Source organism: Prunus mume, linkage group LG8, assembly GCF_029339155.1.
Source record: "Prunus mume cultivar Tortuosa linkage group LG8, ASM2933915v1, whole genome shotgun sequence".
Classification (NCBI taxonomy): domain Eukaryota; kingdom Viridiplantae; phylum Streptophyta; class Magnoliopsida; order Rosales; family Rosaceae; genus Prunus; species Prunus mume.
In genome coordinates this window covers 2,226,392-2,242,818 of record NC_142705.1, presented here as the reverse complement: position 1 = coordinate 2,242,818, position 16,427 = coordinate 2,226,392, and the positions used below count along the sequence as shown (strand labels likewise).

Below are 16,427 nucleotides of genomic sequence, written 5' to 3'. Positions count from 1 at the left end.
TGTTTGTTATGTCCCGATGATGTATGTAGTGCTTGTATTTTATAAGTCTGTATTAAAGAATAAACGAAGAGAAAATAAAAAAGAATAATAGCCAAGAACCATAAATCAAATTTAATGTCTCCTCGTTACATAACTGTCTGTTATCAACAATCACAAATTACAAATAATTTCTATAATTTTATAGAGATCCTTAAGGACCGAAGGAGAGGGAGAGGAAAACAGAAAGAAACTGAAAAAGAGTTGAAATAAGATTTCCTGCTCGAGTCTCAACAGCAACAAAGCAGGTCAAAAGAATTTTAGTGTGTAGTCTCCCCACAACATGAATGCAAATCACCAAATAGCTCAAAGTCCTCCCCTCTGACTATTTATTTAACAAAGAATCTTAATCCTAGCTAACTACTGCACATACAAAACATATGGTACACGTCTGTCTCTCCAAATTTCCGATTCCGATGCTCGATATCTAACTGACTATGCTTTCATGTCCCTTTCTTCCCCGTATTTCTCGATATAGATGTATGGCTCAACAAACCAGCTATAAAAGGCCGGTATATGGATTGTATGCTTGGACAGGCACACCTGGGCCATAGGGGTGGGTAGTGGCTGCATGAGGATTTCCAAAAGGGTTCAAAGACTGCTGCTGTTGTGGACCCATCATCATCATCTGCTGCTGTTGCTGCAACATGAAGGCCTGCTGCTGGTTGGCCATTGCTGCCATCTGCACAGAAGGCGGTGCAGCCATTGTGTTGGATGCATAAAAGGGATCATGAACTGGTTGTTGCATCATGGCACCAGCCACTGGAACAGGCTCCCATGGGTTGTAGCTCACATTCTGATGGTTTCTTCTGATTGCATCATCGTATAGGCTATCTAGTGTAAGCAAGTCCAACCCGCCCGCCTTCACTCAACAGTTGAAAGGCGTCAACAGTGTTCATTCATTAGACCAAATAAGAAAAATAAAAAGGAAGTGTGTTGCTTGAAAGTTTAACAACAAAAATGTGTCAAGTCCAAAAAGTAGCATCGCTTTGCTTTTGGTGGAACAGCAAAAGTTTGTGCTTGCATATTCATATCAAGTATGCCACATAGAGAGGAGAGTAAATGAACCTTTTTCAATATTTTTGCCCATACACTAATACTGACTAATTAATTGTTAAACATTAGGATATTTTATGGGAAATTGGTAAAGAGAAGAATACCAGTTTACTAGCAGCCGTGGCACTCTCATTTGAGCTTGGTGCTGTAACAAGTGCCAATTCCCAACCTGTAGTTCCATTTGCGTGAATTGGAGCTGTAGAAGGTGGTTGATCCGCTGCAAGAACCATAATAGCATTTTCAAATATAAAAAATTTATTTAGAGATTTTATGTTAAAATAAAGAAGAAAAAGAAGAAAAGAAGCTTTGTGTGTGTTTCTTGGAAACAAACCAGTTCAAACTGAATTCATAGTGAATTGAAACCTCAACACTCTGATGAAATTTATGAGCTATAAATCATTGAGAGAGAGAGAGAGAGAGAGAGCTTACAAACTGGAACAATAGCTAAAGCCATAGCATTCTTCTCATCCAAATCTTTGGTGTCTGGAACAGGATCATTCAAACCCTAGCAACAAAGGAAAGCATGAATAATGAAACTTCAAAGAGACAAAGCCAGCCAAAAGATTTCAAAACTACAGCATGCCAATATTCAAGGGAGAACAGAAAAAGAAGGATTATGAGAACTACCAGCAGGTCAGGAGGTTCAGCTATAGGTGCTTCCACTTTCACTGGTTCAGGTGGAGGTGGTGAAGGTGGGCGTGCCTCCGCCTCTTGGGTGTTTTTGTACTCTATAGCCAAGACTTCCTTGGGGGCATTAATTTTATTGTCAACCACCTGCCAGGTTAAAGATTGAACATGAGGGAAATTGCTGCAAACTGTATACACTGAGTTGACTAAGGTTTATGTATGTCCTATACGTGCTTGTTGACCTGATTGCATCGTGAAACCTTTATAAGTACTGCAATTGCTTAAAAAAGCTGACTTTGGATTCAGCTTTTTAATGGTTGATTTGATAAGCACAGAGCACTTTCATACCTGATCCTTGCGAACTGTTGAGACCCGGGGAGCTTCTCTCACATATTCTTCCATGGCTTGTAAAAATGATGCAGGTGGCTACATTATGAAAGAATTATTAACCCAAAATTAAATCAGTTCGAGAAAGTTACAAATAATCCAAGGAATGCAATGCTGTCAAAGGAACTGCAGTAAAATAGTCAACCTGCTCAATCTTGATAAACTTGTCTCCACGCCCAATATCAAGACTTTTACATACTTCGTAAAACTCTGAAAGTCTCTCTGCCTGAAAACATGCAGATGAAATGTAAATGCTGATACATAATATGACTCTCCACTAATTAGAACAGAAATTCCCAGAAAAATTACCTGCTGCCCTGCCCTCCGATATATATCCAGGGCTTTAACAGCATCATGGCGTTGCATCTCAAAGAACTGTGACAGAAATGATTATCATATATGATTAAGCTTATACGGAAAGCTTCTAGTGTTCTATTCCAAATAGCAAAGTTCATATCCTACCTTGTCAACCAAATTGACCGTTCCATCACTTATAGCTTGATAAATCTTGATGCTTTCAGAAGCAACCTAATTTAATGATATGAAAATAAATCAGAAGAAAAGAAAATATATTGGCTAGTCATTCAGATAGACATATTGCAAGCTTCACCTACCATTTGAAGTGCTAATTGAACCACAAAATTATGAACTGCTGCCCCTTGCGGCTGCAAAAAAGATTTATTGATATCACTAATAGAAACTTAAAGGATATTCAAAAGAAGTCAGTTATATTGATTAACATATCGTGGCACCCATCATTGGTAACATTCTTCTGGTACATTAACATGGGCTTGAACACATATTCATGTTTAACCACATATCAGCAAACCATGAAACCATTGGTTTTTTTGTGTTGAAAGGACTTGCCTGGCAACCAAGTACACGAAAAAGAAGCTGTTGCAAAGCAGGCAAATGCTCAAGCAATTCGACAGTATCCAGATCTTTGGTCCTCTGCACCACAATGTCAAGCTATGAAGTTGCAAAACAATACTTTAAGAAGAATGAGACTAGCCAAAGTTTGTAGACATATATAAGTGCATAAAATAGATAAATCTAGAAATAGCACTTGAATGTGAGAATAGAAAAGTAAGAAGAAACCTTAGAGGGAAAAAAGAAAAAAAAAAAGCTACTGTAGTTAATAACTACTCTGATAAACCAATCAGTTCAGAAATTTCAGAATGTCATTGAGGTAAAAAGTGTTTGCCATAACATCCCTAAAACAAAAGTTGTCAATTTGAATGATATAGAAGCTCAAAGAAAGATGATATAGAGAAAATAAACTTCTTACTGGGCGATCCATCTCAACGTCATATTTCAACACACGGAAGCATTCCAGTCTCTCCTCCAAGAACAAGGCATACGTACGAATCCAGTTGGAATAATCCCATGCTGGGCAGTGAAAAAAAAATCAGTTTAAATAGATGAAGAGTATGATAAAGATGGAGTCAGCGGAATGGAAAGGTACCATTTGGACTGGAATCATCTTTGAAATGAGCCAAGTTAAGCATATGGCTTCTACTTCTACCATAATTCATGAGTTCTTCATGAAAAGTAGGGTCTACTTCCCTCAAAGCACGATGAATAACAACTAAAGTTTTCAATGCAACCTAAACACCAACCAATCATCAGTTAGTAAAATTTCAGGCAAGACACACAGTATAGATTATGAAGAAGGAAGCACAGTTAGATTATGCCTTAAATTTTCGTTATAATTTCATATATTTGGTATGTGTCAAGTCATTATGTTTCAAGTCACATGTGTTCTTCCCTTGCAAACAAGAAAGCCATGAACATCAAGTCTAGTCTCTAGAGTATCTTCCTCTTCTTTTCTATTTTTTAACTTTCTTCCACTCACTATGGTTCCCTAAGAATGACAATCAAGATGAAGATTATTCCAACTATAGATACAGGAAAACAAACAAACAAAAAAAGCTTCCTGGCTATGTATGAAGTCTTGTATGTTTGTCTGATGAGAAAATGCCCATACCGCCCAATTATGTGTCTTTGATAACCTTCTTGCAAGAGCATGGATGCAGTATGCGACATCAGCCCGAGGTCTTGTAGCAGAAACAGCAGAAAAAATGGCTTCAAAAGAAAAACAAAGATAAGCCGATCTTTCTTCTGGAAGCAGATCATGAAAAGTACAACATGCAACCCATCTTTGGACACAGATTGAGAGAGAGAGAGAGAGAGAGAGAGAGAGAGAATCTACCTCTGATATATTTTTCCTTAGCTGGACGCTCAACATGATTTGTAGCTTTGACTATAGCAACGTCCAATTCCTGCAAGATTCAATGCCCAACTATGAAAATCAGATGCATCATAATTGTGAGAACCATCCAAAACAAAAACAAACAAAGCGCAATACCTTGTAATCACTATTGACTTTAGCCAACGAAACTGTGGTGGTGTCCTTGAGGGCTCCAAGTGCTTTCCGTAAGCTCTTCTGTGTGCCCCCTCCTGACATTCTCTCTCTCCCCTCTATATATCAAAATTCTACAACAAAACCTAACAAACTCAATCTGGGTTCCGCTACTTTCACCACCAGTTGACCAAAAGAAAAGCGCAACGTTCACCGCCAAATAAAATAAGAAATGATCCAAATCAAACTATAGTACTCACCCACCACTCAAAAATCAAACTTTTCATGATATCAAATACAAGCTTATAGAAAACTCCAACCAACTATTAAAAAAAAACCCTAAACTTCAATGTTCCAACTTCAGAATTCAGATCCAATTAGTTAAGAAAGGAATAGCTGACCACATGATATACTAAAAAAATTCTTGAAGTCCTATCCAATACTCAAAAACCGACTGAATTATAATTAAGATTCGAAAACTAAAACACCAAACAGAAATTACAACTCAAAGTCAAATGAACCAATAGCAGGAATCAGCTTTCATCGCAAAAATGGAATAACACCAAATAGTTGCGTAAGAGAAAAAAGGCTGAATTTATATATTGGAAGAACCAACAAGAAAAGACAGCTACAGAAACATAGAGAGGTAAAGATCTGGGCCAAAAGAAATATAACTTCTGATACAATTGAAACAGCGCGCTTAGTAGTTGCAGCTCAAAAATACACGAAAAATGAAAAATGAAAATGGCAGAGAACACATAAATCACAGAAGCAGAGAGAGATCGGAGAACTTGACTGACCTGAAACCCAATTGATGAGAGAGAGGGGGGGAGAGGGAGAGAGAGTGGTCTGAGTCTGAGAGATACCAGAGGAAAAGTCGACCAGAATGAGTTCGGTTTGGTTGGCCCGTCGGCGTCTTCGACCATTACTTTTAAATTAAAATTTTAAATTTCTTATTATTTAAATCATTAACTGAATTTTCCCATCTGTCAGAAAGACAGAAAATACGGCTGTGTAAGACAGGGCAATAATTCTCTACTATACTCTCCATATACGGTTTTTTTTTTTTTAACTCTCCTTCACTGATAATTATTTACAAATTTATAAATAAACTCAATCCTATACCCATAATTATTTAACAAGAGAATACCACTTTACAAACCAAAACATTTACCTCTCGTTTGAATGAAGGAAAATAACTCGGAATTTAGCTAAAAGTTCAGAATTTAATATGAGAAATTGACAATTCCCTTGTTTGACAACTTAAACGCGTCATTTCACAATTTTTATAGTGTCATTTACAAAATTCGACATATATAAATTCAAATAGTGAAATTTTCAATTGCCAGAAATTGAAATTATAAAAATCTAAATTACGTTATTTTAGAAGGGCAATGATTTCTCCACTCCTATTTTATCCACTTACACTCCTTTTTCAGTTATAAAAAAGGAGTGTAAGTAGATAAAATAGGAGAAAAATGAGTGAAAAATCACCACTCTTTTAGAATTCTATGTAATTTTCAATTCATTCATCCAATTAATTGGAAATTCATAAAGTAATTCTTAATTCATCAAATTATTCATTATCAATCAATATCAAGTTACAATGAATTTTTATATATAAACAATAATTTAAATTATTTATAATATACGGAAAGGGAAACTCAAAACTACAACAAAATTGAATTCGCTTGATCATAATTCTACTACCAAAAACAAAAATACAAAATATTATTTTAAAAAGAGGTAAATGTGAGTTAAGAAAAACAGAAGCGTTCAAGCGTCGGTAGTGGATCTACTTTCCAGAAGCAGTAGGTCGCTTTAGGACTAATCTAATTCTGTACAGTCCAATCCCATGTTCGTATTTCATGGTCATGGTCTAAAAAGAAAATAGGTATGAAATTCTGGTCCAAGAAAGAGAAAGGGATGTTGCTTAGAAACAAGAAAAAACAATTAGAGCCAGCCGGCTTAGCTTATAGGCTTATTGCTAATTTCTCCAACTAATGGACACCCAAGCTTTTCAATTATCATTTAATTGTGGGCCTTTTCCATTATTAGCAACAACTTCTCATTCTTTAAAGCTAGCAATCATCTTCTTCATCCAGATCACATGCAAATATTAAATTTCCAGCCATTATTGCCCATGATTCTTTTCTTTTTCTTTCGATTCAATCATATTTATTTTCATTTTTCATGTCAGAGCAGGACAAGTGTGTCTCCTGCTGCAAATGTATTTATTTCACAGTAGAAAACAGGCTGCCAAATAGTTGGAACTCTCTCGCTCTTCTAGTTATATAATTTATTATTTCAATCATGAACTTTAAGACCGATCGGACGTTGGTTAGGTCAGTTGACAGAGAGTAGTGAACCCGTCCTCTTACACTCAGGATTCCAAATTTGATGCTCATCGTGGTCGGTCAGGCAAGCTTGTTTAGCTTTACCTCACCAACAACATTTACCATTTTGAACCCAAAGAAACCAAAACTATGGCATAAGGTCATCACGTTTATTGAGAAGCCGTTGGTTTTGGTGCAGAGGCGGTGCCATACCATATGAGAACAACAATTTGCCATATTAGACATCGCTCTCAATCTCTCTCTCTCGTCTCTTCTCTTTGGTTGAGGGAGGTTAATTTCAGGCCCACGCAAAGGACACACATCTCAAGCCTTCATTTCATTCATTCTCCATTCATTTTCACATCTCAATCTCCAAACCAAATAAATAAAGCATTTCTGTTCTCCAAAATGTTGGGGTTTTATGTTTTTTTTTTAGTATAATCGAACTACAGGGAATGAGATTTCTCATATATACACCATTTATATCGTATTTATGATTTTTATTCTGGGCTACTGCTATTCTGCCACTAATAATGTATCAGAGAAATAAGCAGGGCAAACCCATCTGCCAGCCACAGATTCTAATTTCCTGAACAAGCCAGCCATGTGAATGAATGAGACCTTCCTATTTCCTAATGCCACTTAAGAAAAAGACGATCGCACCCTCCAAACTCTGAATTAACAATAAGAAATTAAGGATACAAAATAAAAGAATGACAGAGACTGACTGACCCAAAGGAAAGATACCATTTTTCAGAAGTTTTTAAAACCATGTTCTGAATGCCAACAAAGAGTTAAAAAAACCACGTTCTGGACAATTGGAAGGTTTTGTTTCCTGGGATGCATAGACATAGACCCATTCCAAATTCACTAAGATCAAAAAGAGAACCTTAAGAATGATTCTTACGTTTTTAGGAAGAGAAAATCATTTTTAATTTGTATTTTCCATAAGCATAGAAACCATAAAATGGAGGGATTTGTAAACCCAAACGAAGATGTGGTGTGGTGGGTTTCTCTCCCCTCAACTACTGTTGCTAGATACACGACTTTTTTTTTTTTTTTTTTTTTTTTGGTTGTATTGGAAATTTTGTTGTATTATCTAAATTCCACGTACGTACCATCTTCTCCAAAGTTGTGTCGTTTGGCCTTTGACGGCTGACTGCCAATATAGACTCAGTCCAAATAATATAACCTAAACCTAGTATAATAGAAGAAGAAACAAAAGAAAAATGCAAGCGGAGCACAAGAGACGGGTCCAAGTAAAAAAGTTGGAAGATAAAAGTGGAATGAGATTGGCATAATGGGCGAGAAGCTGTTAAGGTGTTTGTTGGACACAATTTAAATATGTTATGATGGACTTAGACTTTATCTATCAGACTCACTCTCATCTATCAAATTCAAAGTTAAAGCATGGCATTGTCGTCTCGTTCTTTTTTCTCTTTATCCAAAAAGCAATGAGAAAAAGAAAAGGGGCAAGGAACCAAATCTCACATAAACAGGGTGGTTTTATTCTTTATTCATTGCAATTACAAATTAATGAAATGAATAGTTGACAAAAACCTTTATAAATCGCTGTTACATGTGCTATGTATGCTACAATGACTATGCCTCTGAATTCTGCTTTTCAGGGACTCTTTCAAAATTGGTAGAGATCAGTGAAAAGCACCTTCAACATCTCTTAACAACAGCCGTTGCAAAGCAAGGATGGTGGTTGAACTCGAAAGAAACCTTCAGTGACGGGTCAAGGGCTCCTGCTCGGGAAATCACGTTTAAGGCAATGCTATTGTGCTCGGCTACTTGCTCTAGCCTTCTTAGTTCGGCCAATTTTTCTGGGTCATTGGAAAAACTACTTTTAACCTCCTTTGCGATCCTCTGGGCATCCTTGAAATAGTCATACATAACTAGGTTCTGTGCAAAGGAAGAGATAACAATAAGCCTACCAGAGCATCATGGAAACATCACACCTAGTGTGTGCTAACAGAAAATTCACTCACGGATAAATGAGCATGGGTTGTCGATTCCATAAACAGAGGGAATGAGACATGATCAGGAATGCAAGCTTTTTGTAGGAGTTCAAAGTGCTGAATAAATCTCTGCAGGAATTTAAAAAAGAAAAAGAAAAAGAGTTAAATATGGTGAGAACACAAAGGGGAGATGTCATCCAAAACATAAATCTTCAACAACTTCTGTAAACTCTTGAATTCATAAAGCAGAAACAGTGACTCCTAAAATAGCTCCCAAAATGCATTTCAGGCAAGACAAGGAGACCTCTTTTTACATGTCATGCTTATATGAGAGGATAAAACTGAAATTTACCATCAGTTAACTCAAAGGTTAAGAAAAATATATAAATAAATAAATATAGTAGGAATAATAATGCTATACCTCATGCTCAGTATTAAAAGGGCTTGGATTTTGTGCCATCATGCAGTCATTCCTCAAAGCAGCAAGCATCTGAAAAAATGGGATTCATTAACTGCGGATTTGAGGTGAGAATGTTGAAGCAAAATTTTATGCTATGAATGGACAGAATCTGTCCTGACATTCACAGTATAAAAATGGTCTGGTTGATTTGAAACAACAAGACTCGGATGCCTACAGATAAGGTCCAAACATAAAATTTCTTAGCACCAGCAGAGCAGCAAAAGGACCTATCTCTGCAGTCATCTCAAATGGAAGTGGTCATTCTTCACCTCATAAGCAGAAACTAAAGCAAAATTACCATTGTAAGCCCTTCAGCAAGGCATATTTGGCACTGAAGAAACAAGACTGAAGGCGGAATCTGGTAATCTCGTGCCACATCTTTAACAGAATCCCTTTTCTTCTTTCCCCTCCGTTTACCTGATCAACAGAAACATAGATGCATCAAATGGTGCCATACGCTTAGTAAAATAATTTTTGACAGCCATAGTGCATGTAAATGTATAAGGAAATTCAGACAATTGACTAATCCGAAAGCCTCCTTACAAATAGCTGCCTCGCAATTGAAATAAGTTACAGAATTTAGCATATTTACCACTGCCACTGCTCACCACCGTCTTGAGATTTGTTTTCTCTGCAAGCTTGATTAGGACAACATAGATATACCAATATACCATGCAGTATTCACTCTCCGAATAGAGCTCCAATTCGAAGCCTAAAATGAGAAATCGAAAAGCTATCCAATATGTTTGCTCCTCCACCCAAACAAGGATGTGTTGGAATAGCTTCACGCCAACATTCTGTGGAATTCCAAAGCAAACTCCGATAAGCATAAATTGTACTGGTGTTTGCGTTAAGGTTTCACTATGTTAAGCAAAAGAAAAATGAAGGAAATTTTAACCATCAAGAAGATGTGATCATTGCAGAATACAGGTAGAGATAATTTAATCAACACTGGCATGGCCTTTTGTCAAGTGAATGATGATATCATCAGCCGCTTACATTTCAAAAAAAAGAAAAGGAAATTAAGACACTGAGATGACCCCTTCAACTGAGTAATCTAACACAGATTTTACCTAATTGCCAACACTTGATTCACTAAAGCCTAGTAGGCAATAAAGTACATTCACAGAAACTATCATGTTGCTTGATAGGTCTCTTGTGATCAAACACTCTAGTCATTTGTTCGGTGTTGTTCTAGAATGCGTATTCCTTGTTTAATCCAAGTCACATTGATGTGAAATGCTCAAACTTTATGTATGGCATATTTCCTTTAACAATTAACCAGATCAATGTTTCCCTAAAAATGTCGATGTACAACTGGTTAAATTCCAAAGAAAAACAAAGGATGAACTTACTAAGTTTCCCTGATTCTTAAAGAAAAAAAATTATACGTAAATAGAAACTGAATGCCTCCAAGTGCAATTGATGATTGAGAAACCAAGTAAGCTAATGGGAATAATATTAAAGTAATCCTCTCAGAGAGCAACATACCTCATCATTTGAAATGTTTGCTTTTTCTCCAAACTCCTTTCTAAAGGCCATCTCTAGCTATAAAATCAACATTTGAAAAATGTAAACACATTATCCATGCCAAATTCCATCACCAATCAAATTGGTAAATGTGTAGAGTGATAAACAGAATCACATTGAACAATGAGTAGCTATAAAATCAACATTTGAAAAACGTAAACACATTATCCATGCCAAATTCTATCACCAATCAAATTGGACAATGTGTAGAGTGATAAACAAAATCACAGTTTTCATCTTTTTTTCGTTTAAGTTTGAACTCATACTTCCCAAAATACAGACAAAAAAGTTAGAAAAAGAAAGGGAAAAGAAACATGCATTAGCACTTTCCTTATAAAGTAGTTTGCTATATAATCTTAACTAACAGTTGAGAGAAAACTGGGGTCTGATGGGTAATCTTGAAGATCTTGTTATGACAATAACTTAATTAAATATCATCTCAGCACTCTAAACCATCTACCTCATAGTAAGCCCAGAAAACATTGGACAATGATAGAGCAAGATATACGTGCTTCATAAGATGTTCTCTTCAGAAACATAATACCTTCTGAGGCCTTGAACAACTGAAAGAGTTTGAAAAGCAAGAAAACGTAATAAATGAGCTTTTAAGATAATGTGGCCCTGTACATAAACAACACGCCAATCTTGTAAAATCTTTCCAAGCTTACGCCTTTGCCATGCACCATTTGTACATAAAATTTTTAGCAAATTGATTACTAACTGCATTACACAAAATATTACACATATTAGATGAAGCACCCAGTGCCAGTGAAACAGTCTCATTTGAGTTCTGCTATCTTCTGGCGCACACATGAATCCAAGATTCAGTGAAATTCAAAAAGGAAAAATATTGTCATGCAAGAGCTTTCATTGATCATATCCCTTGATCCCCGATCAAAGTACACAAATTGAATAGTTTCATAGAATATGGAACATACTTAGGAACAATCATAACCCAAAAGTAAAACTAAACAGACAAGTATAATAATTCCAAAGATAATAATTCACATCACCTGTCCCAATTGAACAATAGATTCCTTTTTCTGAATATCATGGTTCCGTGTGTTATCAGGTAATGCTGCAGCTCTGGTAATAACAGCAAAGACAGGATCCCGGCCATAGAGTTTCCCGTCTTGAACCAGCAAACGCTGTTCAAAAGTTTTCAGGTCAATAATTCATAAATATTTTGACATAACTGTAGCAGTAAGTATCTAGTCCAAAGTTTGGACTCTGGAGAAAACAAATGAACAAAATCAAGAAATACTTCCAGCTCCAGCAGCGCATAGTGCAGGCATAAACTAGAAAATGAAACGATGGTAGGACCGTAGGCCTAAGGTTATAAATGCATGCAAAGCTGTGTTACCCAGACACATTGTTTAACCTAAAGAACTAATTTCTCTCGGCAATTAGTTTGACATAGCAATAGCACAAAGAAGGATCTGCTGCAGGGTAATGTAGCTAACATGGACTATTAAATACTACATACCATAAAGTCATCATACCAGGCACTGGAAGAACAATTGAAGTAGAAACAAATGAAACATTGGAAACCGACCTGAAGATGAGCTCTTGCTACTAAATCAGGCTGAGATTTTTGAAACTTAACCACAAAGTGCAAAACACTTTCTAAAGATGGGTCTAATGGGTAGGAACATATAACATCCAGATCTTGCAGAAGTTTCATAAAATATTCAACAGCCTGGTATAACAAAACAAAAGAACGTTATAATAGTGGAGGTAAATTACCAGAACTGTAGTAATTATCAAATGCTCACCTTTTTCCAACTAAGAATTTTAATTGCACGTGGTGGGGTTGGGGCAGATAACCTACAGTTTAAACTAGCATCAAATCCAATTGGTTGATGGCCAGAAGCAGTAGTTTTGTCTTCTATATTGCCTTCATGAGTTACAAGAGTACTAGATCTGAGGAACTCAGATGAGTTAAGAATGCATTTCAATTCTGATATGCAGGAGGCTATATGTTTTCTTGCCAACTCCAAACCTCTCCCTTGAGGCCGCCTCATAGATGTAAGAACATGGTAAAAATGCTGAAAGAAGAACAACAAAAGATATATTTTTTATTGAACTTTTAGAATATGGGGCATTTATTTTCAAATGCATGGATATGTGCTCACAGGTGATGCAGATGCATATAAGATAAACAAACACAGGGTAAGACCTTACGAAAGCGTAAGCGGCATAACAAAGCTTTGCAGTAGCTTTCCTCAAATTCAACATTATTTTGTAGTGGCACCAAGTCTGCAGCAAAAAAGCTAGTATATGAACCAAGCATAATATTGTAAAATGTATAAACATACATGCAGTCTGAAAGGTGGCAAAAGCTATGTAGATACACAAAGTAAACCTACTCTGGGTATGAAAGGTATAAGGTAGGAAATCCAATTACTAATTTGAACTAAAATTGATCTAACAAGGAATTAAAATAAAAGAAGAAAATTGATATACACTGCCTTCGTTTTCTTCACATATCTGTTATTAATTCTGTTATTAATGAGAAAATTGATATATTTTACATGAAGATTGATATTAATGCGAAAGTTAACAGATATACCTTCTAAAACTCTGGTTTTCGATGACGGGGCTTTACAGGCACGTAATTGGCGGGAAATTGTTTCTTCAACAGCATTTAGCATTGACAAGCACTTTTCATCTCCATCCCCATTCAAAGGAAGACCATATGTCATTATAAAAAGGTCTTCTTCCTGCCAATGAGACAAATTTGATGAAATTTGCATATACAAGCATTTGTTCACTGCAAGAGACTACTTAGAAACTAGGACTTATATGTCTATACATGCAGTTGACACAAGTTTGCAAGTGGACAAAAATGCACTGTATTGTCATCTGGATGTGAGCTATAATTTACTCGGAGGATAACAATCATTTACGAGTATAACTCATTGATTTATTTTCTTAATTTCTCCTGCCTGACTCAATCCTGGGAGCAGTAAGAATTGAACATAAAGACTGAAACTAGGAAAAAGATAAATTACTACAAATTAATGGAAATACTGAAACAGCGTAGACCAAAAGAGCTGTTGGAATACTTTACTTCATGAGTCCGTGCATCCGAGACAACTGAAATGACTGTCTTGCAGGTTGCTCGTATGACTCTGCAATAAGAATGCAGTAAGGGATGTGAAGATGTCCTATCAGGCCTGAGAAGATAGATGCAAGAGAAGACAGTTTGTGCCAATGAATGACCCTTGTGCCATGTTGCCTGCCATTCAAAAATTTAGATATAAAAACATAAAGAAAGGAAAGACTGTAGTACAGAGACAAAAACTTATAAGATAGATTACTTCAACTGCAAATTTTAGTGTTAAAAACATATATCAGGAATATGTTTCAGCCGATAATGGGAAAAAAGAAAATTAAGATCGTACGAGAAAAGATCTAATTAGAGCAATAAAGGGAGTTATCCAGCAGATACCTCACAGGCTAGAAGATGGTCCATGATATCAATAGTGCATTGTACATCAATCGTTTTGTCAAAGCTAATAGGAACTGGAGCAGCACCATTCTCAATTGCTTCATCAACAGAGTAATATTTACAAATCATACCAGAATCCATCTTTGGGTCCATTATCTAATAAGGAACACAAACATCAAGTGTTAAATACAGTCCACACAAGTACTTGATAAACAAAATTAGAAAAAATAGAACACAAAACCAATATAGCATAGGTTAGGTTGACAGAAAGATTGTGCAACTCATTGATTCTTAATGCAGTCGATGGTGAATCACCCATGTCAAATGAATAACAAAGGTCACATCCAACGAATAGGAATTTAGGCTGAGCATAACAGCACACGAATGAAGAAAAAAATACATTTTCCTGAGTATATTTTTCTTTTCAACAACTTATTGAATGATCATAAACCAAATGCTGTGTGAACTATTCAGTTTAAGACACAGCAATTTTGAATGTACTAATAACAATTTAATAAAAAGATGCAGACAACGTCTTACCTCTAAAGCAGACATCGCAGCAAAAAGATTGAAATTATCTCCATGAATGAGCATACCATCTTGAAGATCTGTGACCAAAGGTCATCAAAAGAAAAATAAATGAAGAATGAGAAGCCAAGAATAGGATAGAATGGCAATCAAGTTCTAAACCCAAACAGCATTATAATACACACACAGCTTATATTGATTTTGATGTTATATTTACTATATACATAAAGAAAGAAATGAAGAAGAAAGATAGCAAAGTTTGCTAAACATATTTGATAAGTTTCATTTGTACCAATCTCAGCAATTATAAAATGAAGCAATAGGGATTTACAAAATCCACAGTTCACTTCCAACAAAAACCAACAACTCAAGCCTTAGTCATCCAAACAACCTAGCAATACAGAACCATTCCAACAGTAAAATATTTCAACATTTGTCAGCAAACGAACAGAGCATCATTCAACGTTTTCAACTAATGGAGAATAACCACTGGTTTTGATTAGCCACAGGCACTTACAAGAAGAACGGATGTGGTATGTATGTTTTGTATAGATATAGAATATGTGATTAAACTACTAGGCCCGCTTCCTTAATCTGTTCATTTGTTTACATTGAATTCCGATGTCCAATAACATTTGTCATATGAAAACATAAAAAGCAATAGATTCTCATCCCCTTTCCTTGCTTTCATTTTCTTTCAGTTTCTCAGAAACCGAACAGAGTCACTGAGAAGTTGAGATTGAAGCATAGGGCAACAAGGGGAAAACCACTGACCTTTGCAGGCGGCGTCGAGAAGGGGTGACACGTCAGCCCAGACAGTGTGATCGCCGGAAGGAATGGGAGTGCGTTCGGGTAAGGGGAGGTCCACTGTAGCTTCCTGTGCACTCGTCCCGGCCATCGTCGTAGATGCTTTTCGCTGCGGAAGCTTTGGAAGTCTCCTGTATTGCTGCTTGCTGGGTAGCGTTGTGTGTGTGATCTTTTAGCAAAGGTGGGTGCTTTGCTCGGTTGCTGCCCACTTGCCTGCCTTGACAAGTACAACAACAACGACCAGCTTGCGCGTCAATCAGTGTGGACTGGTGGGGGTGTTTAGGGCATCAAATGGGTCGGATCTGGTCTTGGTATGATTTCATTGGATTTCCTTTCAATTTTTATTTAAGAAATAAGAAAAATTAAAGGGTAATCCTCCTCTTCTTTTTTTTTCATTTTTCGGATTAGGGTGAAATCCTTGTACATTTTCAAGTATAGCAATAGTTTTTCAACTCAATCTTAAATTTCATTTTAATTCTTAAATTAAAAATAGTAGAAACACTTAACATTAAGCGCTACTTTGATATTTGTTATTAAGGATTTTGCTAAGATCAGTCGCTCTCCAGTAAATGATGATTTATGACTATTATAATATGTTATCTTTAATAGTCAAAAATAGTCACTTTATGCATGATAAATATCCATTTATCACGTATTTTTCCCAAACTATTGTGTCATATATGTATGTGAGTACTACATTTTCAATAGTGTACCTTCATTTCAGCCCCTAACTAACTAATAATTAATGGAAATTAAAAATTGAAAATACTCTCCAATATAATTGCCTTCTTCTTCTTCTTTTTTTCTTTTGGTTCAATGTGCAAGTGACAGGCGCCACTCATTTCAAGTTCATAATAGGTAATTGAAGAAACACACCTAA

At 36.1% G+C, this 16,427-nt stretch overlaps 2 protein-coding genes across 3 annotated transcripts; both read right to left on the bottom strand.

Annotated features, from left to right (window-relative positions):
• Positions 1-88: 88 nt before the first annotated feature.
• On the bottom strand, positions 89-5,406 carry LOC103341122 (ENTH/ANTH/VHS superfamily protein). Of its 2 annotated transcripts, none has more exons than XM_008244601.3 (16): positions 5,269-5,406; positions 4,475-4,602; positions 4,319-4,388; positions 4,094-4,191; positions 3,572-3,713; positions 3,395-3,495; positions 2,974-3,057; positions 2,721-2,771; positions 2,569-2,634; positions 2,416-2,481; positions 2,252-2,332; positions 2,068-2,145; positions 1,720-1,866; positions 1,522-1,597; positions 1,197-1,309; positions 89-898 (listed from the first exon to the last, which is right to left on the bottom strand). In XM_008244601.3, exons 2-16 carry the CDS (start codon positions 4,571-4,573, stop codon positions 536-538), a joined length of 1,635 nt encoding a protein of 544 aa, XP_008242823.2. In that variant the 5' UTR covers positions 4,574-4,602; positions 5,269-5,406; the 3' UTR covers positions 89-535. The 2 variants fall into 2 exon arrangements, with proteins under 2 accessions (XP_008242823.2, XP_008242824.2); XM_008244602.3 differs by having other exon boundaries at positions 4,475-4,638; positions 5,269-5,366.
• Positions 5,407-8,291: 2,885 nt separating this feature from the next.
• MAK10 (MAK10 homolog) lies at positions 8,292-15,836 on the bottom strand. The gene is made up of 16 exons (XM_089042407.1): positions 15,515-15,836; positions 14,753-14,820; positions 14,213-14,368; positions 13,832-13,999; positions 13,331-13,481; positions 12,938-13,017; positions 12,534-12,806; positions 12,314-12,457; positions 11,772-11,906; positions 11,382-11,478; positions 10,720-10,778; positions 9,821-10,025; positions 9,527-9,645; positions 9,190-9,258; positions 8,799-8,897; positions 8,292-8,712 (listed from the first exon to the last, which is right to left on the bottom strand). Exons 1-16 carry the CDS (start codon positions 15,636-15,638, stop codon positions 8,473-8,475), a joined length of 2,187 nt encoding a protein of 728 aa, XP_088898533.1. The 5' UTR covers positions 15,639-15,836; the 3' UTR covers positions 8,292-8,472.
• Positions 15,837-16,427: the final 591 nt, after the last annotated feature.